Raw genomic sequence first — 13,473 nt, 5'->3', positions numbered from 1 at the left:
GGCATACGATCCTTTCAATAACTACATCCTCGGACATAGCATCAATGTTTTATCCCTAGTGGCAACAGCACATCCACAACCTTAGAACTTTCTGTCACTGTCCCAGATTTAATGGAGGCATGAACCCACTATCGAGCATAAATACTCCCTCTTGGAGTTAAGAGTAAAAACTTGGCCGAGCCTCTACTAATAACGGAGAGCATGCAAGATCATAAACAACACATAGGTAATAGATTGATAATCAACATAACATGGTATTCTCTATCCATCGGATCCCGACAAACACAACATATAGCATTACAGATAGATGATCTTGATCATGTTAGGCAGCTCACAAGATCCGACAATGAAGCACATAAGGAGAAGACGACCATCTAGCTACTGCTATGGACCCATAGTCCAGGGGTGAACTACTCACTCATCACTCCGGAGGCGACCATGGCGGTGAAGAGTCCTCCGGGAGATGATTCCCCTCTCCGGCAGGGTGCCGGAGGCGATCTCCTGAATCCCCCGAGATGGGATTGGCGGCGGCGGCGTCTCTGGAAGGTTTTCCGTATCGTGGCTCTCGGTACTGGGGGTTTCGCGACGAAGACTATATGTAGGCGGAAGGGCAGGTCAAGAGGTGACGCGAGGGGCCACACAACAGGGCCGCGCGGCCAGGAGGTGGGCCGCGCCGTCACTCGGTGATGGGGATTGGGGATTCCGCCACCGCGTTGTTCTATTCCCTTTTGTTTTCTTTTTTTTTAGATGCTTTCGGTTATGTTGACTAAACATAACGAGAACCTCAACGAGTCAACGGGATGCTTAAAATAGGTAGGGTTTTTTTTTGCGTAATCTATGGGCAAGAGCGGTTTGTCCACCCCCATCGTGGCATTACACATGGCACATCCCGATAGGCTAGGACTAATTTGATCCGGACATGCAACTTGTTGTACTGCGTTTTCACAATTTTTAACTTAATGTACTAATCTGCACATGAGGTGCAAGTTGTTATACCTAGGGTCTATTTAGCTCTTGTTAGAGGGCCGGTGCGGTTTAGACACGCTGAACCATCAAAACCTACAAAACCGCTGAAACTAAAATCGCCAATCACACGGATAGGACATTGGCTCATCTTGCCAGCGCTGGCTAGGAAGGCGCTCGGACGTGGTCGGCGCTAGCTCGTGACGAAATAGCGGGACAGGAGGTCGTGTCTACCGGCGACATCCAGCTTTCGGCCCTCCCGTATCATGCATGGCCACCACGAGCTCGTCGACAAGGCGGATGGACTTCCTGAGAATGCGGTGCCGATTGCCGAATCCACCGGTGAGCTCCGACATGGACACGTCGAGCTCGGGGCAGTCCGGGTACAGCCCGACGGAGATCTGGCAGATGGTGTTGAAGCCTCAAAGGCGAAGTGCCGGAACACGTCCTGGAGGTTGAGCACCCTGCCATCGTCGGCGAGACCCGGCAGGAGGCACCCCGGCGGGTGTGGTGCCTCTTTTTCTTTACAGAAAAGGGTACTTACGAGTTACGAGTTAGGAGGCACCCCTCGCTGAAGTCATCGTGCTGAGCACCATTCTCACTACAGCGACGAAGTACGGAGTAGCACTGTAGCAGTCAAGAATCAGTGCCATGTCCGCGTCCTCCGTCGTCTATTGTCAGCGAACTCGCCGTGGTTCCGGTCGCGCTCCGCCGACAGCGCAACGTAGTGGCCAACATGCATGGAGCCTCTGAACCGGTCTTGCAGGTGTTGTATGAACATAAGTGTGGCGTCGTCCGGGAAAGCGAGACTGCGATGGAACATGCACTTGTGCATGTGCGTTGACTCTTTGCAGCGGTGCCAAACCATTTCCATTTGCACCCGCGTAACCAAACCAGATTTTTATTTTTACACTGAATTGGTAAAATGGCTGCTCTTGGCAGTATATTATATCAAACTAATACCAGTGAAAAAATTAGGGTTATAGACATGAGAAATTCAGAATACAGTTGAAGATGACTGACGCCCGGCCCGCACTATGTAATGCAATGCAATGACAAGGGGTCAGGTCTGACCTTGAGCGCGAGAGATCCTCCAGCTCCAGGGTTGCACGATAACACGAAGATCAGGTCCGACGAAGGTAGGGTTTCCTTACCAAGAAGAGATCGCTCCAGCCAAATCCATCCGCTGGTGGGGAGGATGAGGAGGACGCCTGCGGCGAAAGCTTTGGAGGATTGGCCAAGGGTGGTGTTACGGCGGCTGAGCCAAACTGCAGACTGGGATTAGATTGGAGTACTGTACCAAACTTCTGAGAGTTGTTTTACTTTACGAGAGGACAGCCCAGTTCCAGGAGAGCCACATTCATCCGTCCATTCTCCCAGAAAGGGGGACACAAGCGGTGCCTGACGGACGTGAAGGTCTACTCTGCGACAGAGAAGGGTATGATCAAGGCAAGAGCTCTTGGTTTCCTACTCGTGCTCGCAGCAAAGATTCAGACTCCACTACATCCTACTCGCCTAGGCCTTACCAGTAGGCTTGCTGTGGCTGCAAAAGTCATTGGAGGAGAGCAGCTGAGCCCAGGAGCAGAACGGCACCGCAGAACCAGATAATACATACAACGTCTGACTTTCTTCTCGACGACTCCATCTTCCTGATGACCGTGTTCACGATCCAGATGGTTCAATCCGGTCGTCAGAGTTCAGGCTACAAAATTACTCCCTCCATTCATAACAGCACCAACTCAAGTCTGTGACAAGAATGACAAGATGATTTGGAAAAACGCTGAAGTCCGTGAGTCAAAATTCAGCGTCAACACACATGAGTGATGTGTAGATAGTCAAGAGGACCAAACATAAGACTGAACTTGCATTATAGAAAATATACTGGCAAAATGCAACTCATTCGTGATACAGAGGATGTACAGCAGAAAAGGTGTCCCCTAGGATCCTCAAGCACAAGGAACAAAATCACAACCCACGTGACACACCTTCAAGCTGCTGTGATCTAAGAACAACCTAGAACGGAAGAAAGAATCAGCTATATATGCCCCCAAGATAGGGGAGAGATGTCACCAAACAAGGAGCAAAGGTCGACACATTAGAGCAAGACAAGTCTTGACCAAAACTATTTGGACCATGCAACCGCGTCGATTTCTGATTGGGCACTCCGGTATAGCTCAAGCCTCTTTGCAAGGTTTGTCCTCCGTTCCATCACCGCAGGGTCCTCATCGAGGAGCTTCGAAAGTTGTCTTATCTGCATACAGATTAGTGTTAATTATTGATATCCTTGGGCCCTTCTAGGAAAATATTATTAGTCTCATGACTCTTGGACGCATAATAGTATATTTGGCTGGCAAAATACTAGTTCAAGGTAAAAACAGAAACAAGGGTAACATGCATAAACATGAATAACCCCCATGACTCTTATACGCCTCATTGATTAGTTTATTGGAAACAAATAGTGGAAGATACATAGACAGATACAAGGTAACATGCATGAACATGACAGAAACTGAATTCAAAATTGACCTCAAATCTACATATTAGGAGTCTCCTTAAGTACACAATTCAACAAAACAGAATTTCTCTTTACCACCTTTATGAAACAGAAAGGACTTTGGCGTAACAGAAATAACTCCTTTATGAACAAATACTCGGGGGTAACAGAACCCTTGATCAAGTATATATAGTAACAAGGTGACTCAAAAGGACTTTGGCGTGTTAAAGAAATATTACCTCTCTTGCTCCAAGTTCAGTAAAGAAGTGGTCGAGCAGTGAGCGCTTCGCCTCACGGACTTGGCAGTAGACAATGGATTTAGGGATGGAGTTCCTCAATGTTGAACATACCATGTTAACATATGCCAGAACAGTTGAACCTGAGGTAGAGTAGTAAAGACAAATAAAAACATAAACTATCAAGCAATACAGAATGTACTAAATAGAGAGAATAGCAGGTTAGATTATTGTGGAGGATTATGGAAAATTTAGCTGGTTCAATCTCTAAATTAATAAGAAAAACTTACACAAGATTAAGTAGCTTTGGTACATCTTTCTAAAAGGTTGTAACACTTGATAAACTAATATCTTAACGTTAAGAAAATATAATAGCTGTTTGAGCAGTAACGGTAGGGTACAATTTATAGTAACTAAAAGATAGATGATGCCTTACCAATTCTTCTTAGATAAGAATCATTATATCTATCAAAAATAGAGTGGCTTGGATTTCCACCCTTCTCAACATCCTGAGGAAGCTTCCTGAAGAAATCTACAGTTAAGTAACTCGTTTCCATATCAACTAGCTTTAATGTATTCTTCTTGCTTTCGTCCCTCATTCTTTCCAACGACTCAAAAGCTGCATTGCCAACTTCCACGCGAAGAGTGGGAAACTGCTTGAGCTCCTGTAGAAAGGTAGTTGAACATTTTCGTGAGCATTTAACAGAGTGGCTAATTACTACCTCCATTCAAAAAATTAGTTGTCACAGCTTTTGTCAGATTTGGTCTAGATACGCATGTATCTAGACAGATTTAAATGTGTAGGTTCGCTCATTTTGGAAAAAAAAAAAGTTGCAACAACTAATTTGGAACAGAGGCAGTATTATTTAATTAGACTACATTTTGAAACCCACTTCTCTCTACCTACAATCTCAAAGGTTGGGAAAAAATCTAAATTCATATCAATAAAAGAAGACCTATCTGATGCAAGCCATGTCCCACATATCGCCCCATATGTAAGATAAAGAGCTAATCTTATTCTTATTTATTAATATATATTTCATCCTAAAATAACCAGGTTAATTACTCAACACCACCAGAGAGCAATCAGCTCTAGTTTATAGAAAATATTATAACTGCATCACACAAATAGCTTAAGAGAACTTATTAGGAAGGAGTAGGAAGACATACATGTGTTTCAGCCATAGCCTTGTGTACTAGTTCCTTGAGGATTCCATGGACCTGCCAATGTGGCAAAAAAAAAACTCAGTCTGAAAAAATTAAGTGCTGCCAAGTATTCCCTCCATCCGCGAGTACATACAAGTGAATCTAGACAAATCCAAGTCACTTATTTCTGGACGGAGGAAGTAACAAGCTAAATGTTGAGTGGACACGGTGATAAAAAAAAGTTGCTGGAAGCTTTTATTGAGCAGATTAAGTTAAGAGTCAGCATACCGTGTCAACAGCTGCCTCAGCTGGACCTCTGATACTAACAAGACAAGATTCTATGAGGCGTCGATATCCTTGCTCTGGAGCTATCAAGTGAGGCTGGTACCCATCAGCTTCTGTTATAAGCTTCCTCACATTTTCCATTGACAGTTGCTTCTCAAACTGCAACCGCTTAATTGCCACAGGAAATTGATTGTCGAAGACATGGTAAATTTTCTCACCACCAGGGCGCCTGGGTAAAATAACATTGGATTGGTGACCATGATTAGAAAAGCAAATAGTATAGTGGTCTCACAGAATAACAAGCACATGAGCGATGTTGCAGATAACGGAAAGGACTGAGAATGTGCATGACATTTTGACATGGGACACAGTAACAGCAACTAGCCAGTTGCTCATTTAGCAAAGCAGTTCAAGGGTCGTGCCAAAAAGATATTGGTTATTTCAACATCAGTGAGAATAATTAAGGTAAAAACAGCATACAATTGGCTGGTAACATAATCATGCTAGACCAGCTACACATAGTAGTGAGTATGGTATCTGTCCTGTATTCACCATGCTTAATTGCATGGTTCCTTTCATATGAAAAAAAAAAGGCTGTGGCAATTGTACATCTAAGCCTGATCAACCCACGTCATACAATAAGTTCATTAAAGAGAAACCGAGCAGTATGTATTTTCTGTATAAAAATACAAGAACAAGGAATCTCTACTACCCAAGATACTAAAATAGCATTCCTACTGTTCCAAAAATAAAAACTTGACTTGCATTACCATATACACGTAAATACCACAACACCAAATTATTCAACAGGATTAGAATCTTACTAGTATTAGAATGCCTAAGCAGATCAGAGAAGATAAAACAATTAACCATTCAAAACTACAGAAAGGCATGCTACCTATAGGCTATAGCAAGCATGACATTAAAAAAAACTGAGAAAAATAAATTTTCCATTTGACACATACACTCCATCCAGATGCTCTTTGTAGATGCCATCAAACATGCGGCATATTTCCATAATCGTGTACAACTTTCCCTGCATGTCACAAAATATGTTGTTATCATCATGTATGCAAGTTTATTGAGAGGCAAAGCATGAGAATGCTTCATGCTAGGAAAAAGGAAATGAGCACTAAAATCCACACATTACAACGAAAAGAACACCAGTTCATATGGCATAACTTCTAAAACTAGAAGAAGATAAACAGGATTTTAAAAAGGCATGACACAGAAATATGGCTTAGTAGAATGGTAGGTGAAAATCAAGAGATGAGATTCATTACTTTGCTCCAAGCAGCATAAACTGTAAAACACAGTCCCATATGCAACAAACCGAACTAAGAACTTCTAGAAGGATGAACAATAACCATGCACAAGAATTTATCGGAAGTATGTTTACTTCTAGCCAATTACTGGGTTCTGATTATAGAATGAGCAAACTCCACACTTACTCCAGCATCATTAGCAATGGGCTTTCCAAGACGATTAAGTTCTGTTTCCAGCTCAGCAATAGTCTTTGTTATAAGAGACTGGAGACCTGGGATTCTTGATTTAATAACAGATTCCAAATGCTGCACAAAAAAAGAAAGTCAAAGAGCGAAACAGCATAACACATACTCTATATTAAAGAGGAAAGGCCATACCTTTGAGAGACTCTTTGCCAAGTGTTCTGATCCCATCCTGTGAGCAAGATGTTTGTATTCTGGTGTGTTAGCAAAATATTCACGCTCTCTACGCCTAGCAGCAATCATGTCCACACTCTTGTTGATATCTTGCTGAGATCGATTGACAACACCAATCCATGGAAATTGGAGACGGTAAGATCTTCCTTCCAGTATCTGCACATAAACTCGGTAAGAAGATCTGGTTCGCAAAAATCTAAGATGGTCAACAAACAGACTAGGAAAACAATGATATACACTGTATGTTATCTGTTTACAGTTGGAAGAATGCTGGGGTTGGTAAAAATGAGTTTGTACAAACATCAAGTTAGGGTTGAGGCATACATAATAAGTTTCAAAATACATGGGATTAATAGCATTAGCTCATATATTAGTCATACAGAAAAAGGTGGCCATACAGTTCTTAAGATGGATAGTTAACAAAGATAGATAGTAGTAACAAGCTTGGTTGGTCAGTAGAATATCGAACACCTACTCGACAGCACAGTAAGGAAGATAGCTTAACTATAAAAAAGCTGCAAGTGTTTAGCACTTGGTTGTTAAATGATCTGAACTTACATCAACAGCATCGGTACCCTTGTCCATTAGATCGATTTTTGTGAGCACACCGAATGTTCTTTCACCTGAATCAACAAAAAGTAAGTACAAGCTCATAAAAGATTGAAATTACCAAGAGCAAAGGTAGGTGAAATTAAACGCAATTACTATCAGTGAGTTTGCCTTTTCATCGTTAACGCAAAATAGCATTTACAAGAAATTCCAGCATGACAAACAAAATAACGATTGTCAATATAATATGATGGATATCCACAAAGATAAGACTACGAAGTTTAGGTGCTAACAGTAGCTATCTTTATGTCTCCTTTTGGTCCAATAAATAAGGTCAAGTTAACATCATTATGAAGCCTACTAACATTCTTAAAATAAAGAATCTGGGATTATTAAGATTTACGAGACATTAGTGATAGCAAACATAATGACTTTAGCCACATAACCGGACACGCCATTTATTGAAACGACAGCAACAAAGGCATACCTTTTGGGTCAACTTCTCGTGAAATCTTGATTGCATCAGAAGTTGCAAGATCCTGATTGGCCGGAGAAACAGCAAGAATGATACAGTTGGGCTGAAAAAACACCAAAGCAGTTTCTGTTAGCATTAAGTTATGCAACATTGTACAGTTCATGATATGACAATTCTAGCTCAAAACTGCTACTATATGACTGATAACAGAGCATGTTAAACCAATATGCATAATAAAAGTACTTGTAAATGTGTACATATAAGCAAATAAAGCACCCTCTTATACAGTGAAAACAAACAGGGTTAGCAATGATGATGAATAAATATTAATGTGCAACATTTAAGCATGCTACAGCAAAATACCTTTTCGATGAATGCTCGAACCATGTTTTCAATTTCCTGAACAATATTGTCCGACTGACCATCTGAGAAGCATAATGCCAATAGCAAATTAATTAATGAACAATTAAACATGAACAATAATAGAACGATAGCTCATAAATCATAAGTTATAGCCACTTACCAACAGCAATTTTAGTAAGCCCAGGAAGATCAATAAGAGTCAGATTCACAACTGCAATGATTAAAAGTGTTACGAAGCGACAAAAAAAAATGAACAAACAATATAAGAAAATTCAAAAACAAGGGACAGAAACAGTATGGCTATCTTATCAATTGAAGAGATACATGACTGTTTGATATTGATAAAGTGAACAACTGCAGTGATTAAAAGTGTTACGACACGACAAAAATAAAGTGAACAAACAATACAAGAAAATTCAAAAGGGACGGATACAGTATGGCTATCCTATCAATGAAAGAGATGAGCCCGTAATCAAAAGGTAATCTCAAAGTAAATCACAACACCATCAGCAAGCAACAAGTTTTTGAAATTCAGGAATGGAGATACATGACTGTTTTTGATATTGATGAAGCAGTGAAATAGCACCATTAAACACTCCGCAACAGTACAGACATTTTACCAGCATTGGGATCTGCATATCTTACCATTTGGAGAAAATATGCTTAAATGGATGGGGACAGATGATATTCCCTTGGAACGACCGGTTTCTCTGTCAGTTTCATCAGCTATCTCCTTCCTCACTTCGGCTGCAACGATACAAATGTCATCATGTGCTGAGTAGCATCGAGATAAGCTAAACCCTAAAATGAACAGAAAATAGCACTAGACAGAGAATTATGTCAACAATTGCAAGGCTCACATACTCAATTGCATTCCACACATGCCAACGTATAGTTCAATACTACGATGATGGCTCCTTGGCCATGCATTTAATCCTATTATCAGCATCAGAAAGCTTGAAAATAAGAAGAGAATTACCGAAATCTGTGTATCTTTTCCTGGGTTGATGCAAGAACTCCGCATACTCTCTAGTTCCATCAATCCTATGTAGCTGCAGAACCAGGGGGCGACGGGTGACAATGCCTGCAGAACACATTCAAACAAAAAATTAAGAAACATACTCATAGCACCCCAAACGTTACGAGCTGTTGCTTGAATAACCGTACCTGAACCCCTGGGTAGGAAATCCTTCCCAACAACGCTCTCCAGCACTGAAGATTTGCCCGAACTCTGTCAAATGATCAGAGGAGTTCAGACGTCAAAATACAGAACCATATGCCCACTCGGGTACTCAACAAATAAACGTGAACTACTGGTAACTGCCCGAGTCCACACAAATTGATTGAAACTCCTTGCGCGAACCTCACGCACCTACACTTCTAGTTGATCCCAAGTAGTAGTATCTAGCTTGCGGCTACTCAATTGCTGGTCATGTGGGCAAGCTAGCTAGGCACAATGAAACTAAGAGATTCGAAAAAAGTAGTAGGAGCGGCCGAATTCTAGCTACGGTAGTCGCAGATCCAAGCAGCTAAACCGCATCTCCGCAACTAGAATCGCGCGGCTCTACCAGCAGCTCGCGAGATCCAGCACCAGATCCGAGCGAGGGAGGTTGAAGGGAATGGGGCACGCACCTGGCCTCCGACGACGGCGATGGAGGGCAGCGAGTCCCAGAGGGTGGGGAGGGCGCTCTCGTCGCCGTGGTCGCCGAGGGCGGTGCAGGCCCGCTGCAGCTTGTTGACGAGCGAGATCAGGTTCTCCATGGCCGCCGGCGCGAGATCTGCCCGGATCGGGAGGCGGTGGGCGGGATCGAGGTGGGCGGGGGGAGGAGGAGACGACGGCGACTGCGGAGCCGCGTGCGTCTAGTCGGTCGGGCTGGAGCCTGGAGCTGTATGGTCGTGGTGGTCTGGTCTGGCGGTGTTTCGGACGTGTGCGCGTAGTAGAGAGTTGGTTTGGATTTGGATTTTGGAGAGGGCGTGCTTCGTGGAGAAGAAACGGAGCGTCCCCTGCTCGCGAAATACCCAATAGACCCCTCGCTCGTGCCTTCACCGGTTGTTCGGTTCGAATTTGAACTTGTGGATCTGCTTGCTAAATCTAAACTGGAATTTCAAAGTATGGTTCGATTTTTTTGTCATACTTCACTCCTTAGTAAAACTTGGTCGAACCGTAGACAACTCATTCTGTAGCAAAGCACCCTACAACTTTTCATTCAAATCAGAAGCATTGTACAAGTAGGGTTGTTATGAGCTAAGTTCCGACACAAACTACGCGGCTCCGATCTAGAAGATCGTTTTTTTTCCTGATGAGCCAAGGATGGCATGCAGAGAAGTTAAGAGGTCTTGCTAGGATCTAAAATTGAATAGTTTGTCTTCTCATCCCCATAGATCGGCTTTGATCATTTTCGCCTAGTGTTGCCATCGTCGTGGAAAAATTGCTGGAATCAATAAAGAAGACAGGGTTTAAACTTGCGGTGTTGCTGCAAAGGATGCTGCCCAAAGAAAAAATCTTGAGATTTTGCTTGGATTGTAGATGAGATTCTAGAGAATTTCGCCTAAAAATAGCCTCTGGTGATAGTGATTAGATATGATCTCACGGTCTAAGGAGTATGTTACTACGCTTTCATAATTATCGCAAGATAAACTTAGTGACTTAATCGTGTTACGGTAGTTATTTTGGGTATGTCCATCATATCATTCACCTAATGATATATCTCATTGTCAATTGACATAAATGTCTATGATCAGGAAACGTCGATCATCGGATTACCAATGAGCTAGTTCGCACATATATATGCTCACTAGGCACTATGGCTTGTTTACATATCGCACATGTATCAACGTTTCTGATTATACAGTTATAGCTCATGGTGATGACTCTAAGTGCACCGTTCTTTGTAGCTAGTTTCAAAAATAAGAGTATCGAACCAATAAAATCTAGATTGCAAGAGGTCTTAATGCTCCTAATTACCATTAATAAAGTATACTTATGTGAAAACTACTAATGCAAGTAAGAGTGTTTTTAAGAGTGTTTGTGTTTGTGTTTGTGTTTGTGCTTGTGTAAACTAAATGTTAGAGAACTAGATATTCCTACCTAGGGGATGTATTATGAAGGTTTTAAGATGAAAACTGCAATAGGCTAAAAAGTTCTGAGAGTGTGGTGGATACACCGATAGCATGGTATTGATCATAATTACGATAATCTATCCCTTCCTTAATTCATGTGTATGCATGAGTAGAGATGAGTGTTCATCAGCCATCAACTCCTCATCCCTCATAACCACCATACCGATTAATAGTTAGACACTTCAATCCGACTATAAGTAAGGGTTTCCCGTGGTTATAGTTAGGTTTAGTGAGTCTCTTCATACCCCCTTGAATAGGTAAAATAAACATCCGATGCGACATATCACTTATCACCTTAAACAACACCTTCTACCCAAGAGAATTGCCTCTCTCGTCTCGAAGGCAATTCTTCTTTGGTCGACTTCACACGAGATCAAGAGAGACAACTAATACGTACAATCATAAATTAAGGAATGGATCATATTTATTTCATATCATAATGTTGCTAGAGTTTCTCCATCTCCTCAAGAATAGAGCAAACTACTCACTCATGGAGGTAATCAACATCAGCATAATAATATGCATGGTACACAAACAGATGGATAAATACTTCTGCAAATCCACAATGAGATCTAGGGATTACAACAAGAATGGAGGTGACATGGATGTAGATGTTGATGACGGCGGTGGTGATGATGGTGGTGATGCTGAAGACGGTGCTTCAACCTCCAAGAATCTTCGTAGTTGCACGGATCGATGCCCTCTGCTAGTTCCCCCTCTGGATCTCTCCCGGAGGTCAAGTTTTCGCATCTTTTAGTGTTTTTGTGTGTTGGATCTCTGATCCGTCTGCAGGGGTGAAGGTATTTAACAAGGCGAATCTGCCGACACACGATACGGGCACTGATACGGGAGGAGATCATGCTCGTATCGTTGCTCGTTAAAGTCCATAGCCCTCGTCTTCTTGATGGTTTTTCACCCAGACACATGAATAAATGTTTAGAGCACTTATGCAGTTTCAGTTTGGCAATTTTATCTTCAGAAATAATAACTTTAAGGTGTTCCCTTTGTTTCTTAAGGTTTCGGGATCCTGACAAAAAAAAGCATAGAAAGGTGCGCACAAGAGCGATAAAATAGGAAAATCCTAATGTAACTAGTGGTACAATTTGGACTCGTCAAATAGCATAAAACTTATAATGAACTAATGAGATCTAATAATAAATAATATTTATTATTTACCTCTAGGACGGTGTTTTTAATAGTCTCCCACTTGCACTAGGGTAAAAATAATCTAGTTACATTTGTTACTAAGCATAACACCATATTACATAGGGGGTATTAATCATACTTGATTGTGGGAAAAGTTTTGTCAATAGACTGGATCATTTAGATCCGTACTTTATTTGCAAATCGTTAATGTCGCCTAATTTGACATTGTTATATTATTACATGACAATTTTGAAGTATATGTGTGGCAGTGGAGTGAGAATTTTTTCTTGTGTTCAGAGTGACATTTGTTTGGTCAACTAGAATTTCACATAGTTATGTACACTAGAAAACACACTCAGCTGAAAATCGAACTTTTTCAGCCAAACTGTAAATGTAGATTTAAATGACAGTGTATTGAATGCAACTTCTATATCTAACCGTGCTTATTTCAACTTAATGTTTTCATCAGTGTGAGATTTCCAATTTTCTAAGTTAGTGTCACAACTTGCACTAGCATAACATTTCAAATATGATAGGAACCACACCAGTCCTGGTTAAGTAAACGTCTATCCAGCCTCTAGAAAATCGGTTTGGATGAAAACCTTCTATTCATCCAAGTATAGGCTGAACCATAGAAACCAATATCAAACAAGCCACCATTTTTCAATAGTACGGAACTGATTCATGCAATTACGATTAATATTAGTGGAGCATTTATCATAGGCATACATAAGATTGTTCATGTCTCTGATACATAGCATAGCATTTATCAGATTGTCATTATCATACACAAATTTTGCAAACTGCTCCCAGATCTCAGCGGTTTGATGGTGATAGGGGTCATCGTAAATAGAAACTAGACCAAACTGATGATTAGAGGTCTTATCCTTAACTACAACTAATACTATGTCGAAGGCGGTAGTATGCACAAGTGCGATAAATTACGAAAATCCTAATCCTAGTGCAATTGGAATCATCAACATCCCCAAGCTTAGACTCTTGCTCGTCTCCGAG

The 13,473-nt window shown here is 41.5% G+C and overlaps 1 protein-coding gene across 1 annotated transcript; it reads right to left on the bottom strand.

The window, feature by feature from the left end:
- Positions 1 to 2,804: 2,804 nt before the first annotated feature.
- LOC124707157 (dynamin-related protein 5A) lies at positions 2,805 to 10,026 on the bottom strand. The gene is made up of 16 exons (XM_047238821.1): positions 9,826 to 10,026; positions 9,361 to 9,424; positions 9,173 to 9,277; positions 8,839 to 8,940; positions 8,354 to 8,404; positions 8,194 to 8,255; positions 7,843 to 7,933; positions 7,365 to 7,429; positions 6,768 to 6,962; positions 6,576 to 6,695; positions 6,090 to 6,160; positions 5,128 to 5,353; positions 4,864 to 4,914; positions 4,130 to 4,358; positions 3,697 to 3,836; positions 2,805 to 3,214 (listed from the first exon to the last, which is right to left on the bottom strand). The coding sequence occupies exons 1-16, from the start codon at positions 9,952 to 9,954 to the stop codon at positions 3,086 to 3,088; spliced, it is 1,830 nt and encodes a 609-aa protein (XP_047094777.1). The 5' UTR covers positions 9,955 to 10,026; the 3' UTR covers positions 2,805 to 3,085.
- Between the last annotated feature and the right edge of the window lie 3,447 nt (positions 10,027 to 13,473).

This window comes from Lolium rigidum, chromosome 4 (genome assembly GCF_022539505.1).
Source record: "Lolium rigidum isolate FL_2022 chromosome 4, APGP_CSIRO_Lrig_0.1, whole genome shotgun sequence".
In the NCBI taxonomy this organism is placed as follows: domain Eukaryota; kingdom Viridiplantae; phylum Streptophyta; class Magnoliopsida; order Poales; family Poaceae; genus Lolium; species Lolium rigidum.
This window is presented reverse-complemented; position numbering and strand designations above follow the sequence as displayed.

What these genes read in the sequence shown, in the direction of transcription:
- LOC124707157 (XM_047238821.1), bottom strand. Translation starts at nt 9,954, where the DNA reads ATGGAGAACCTGATCTCGCTCGTCAACAAGCTGCAGCGGGCCTGCACC. An exon ending in CTGAGGCAGCTGTTGACACG is followed by an intron (nt 4,915 to 5,127) that starts GTATGCTGACTC and finishes CCACATTGGCAG; the next exon opens with GTCCATGGAATCCTCAAGGA. An exon ending in AGGCTATGGCTGAAACACAT is followed by an intron (nt 4,359 to 4,863) that starts GTATGTCTTCCT and finishes ACCTTTCTACAG; the next exon opens with GAGCTCAAGCAGTTTCCCAC.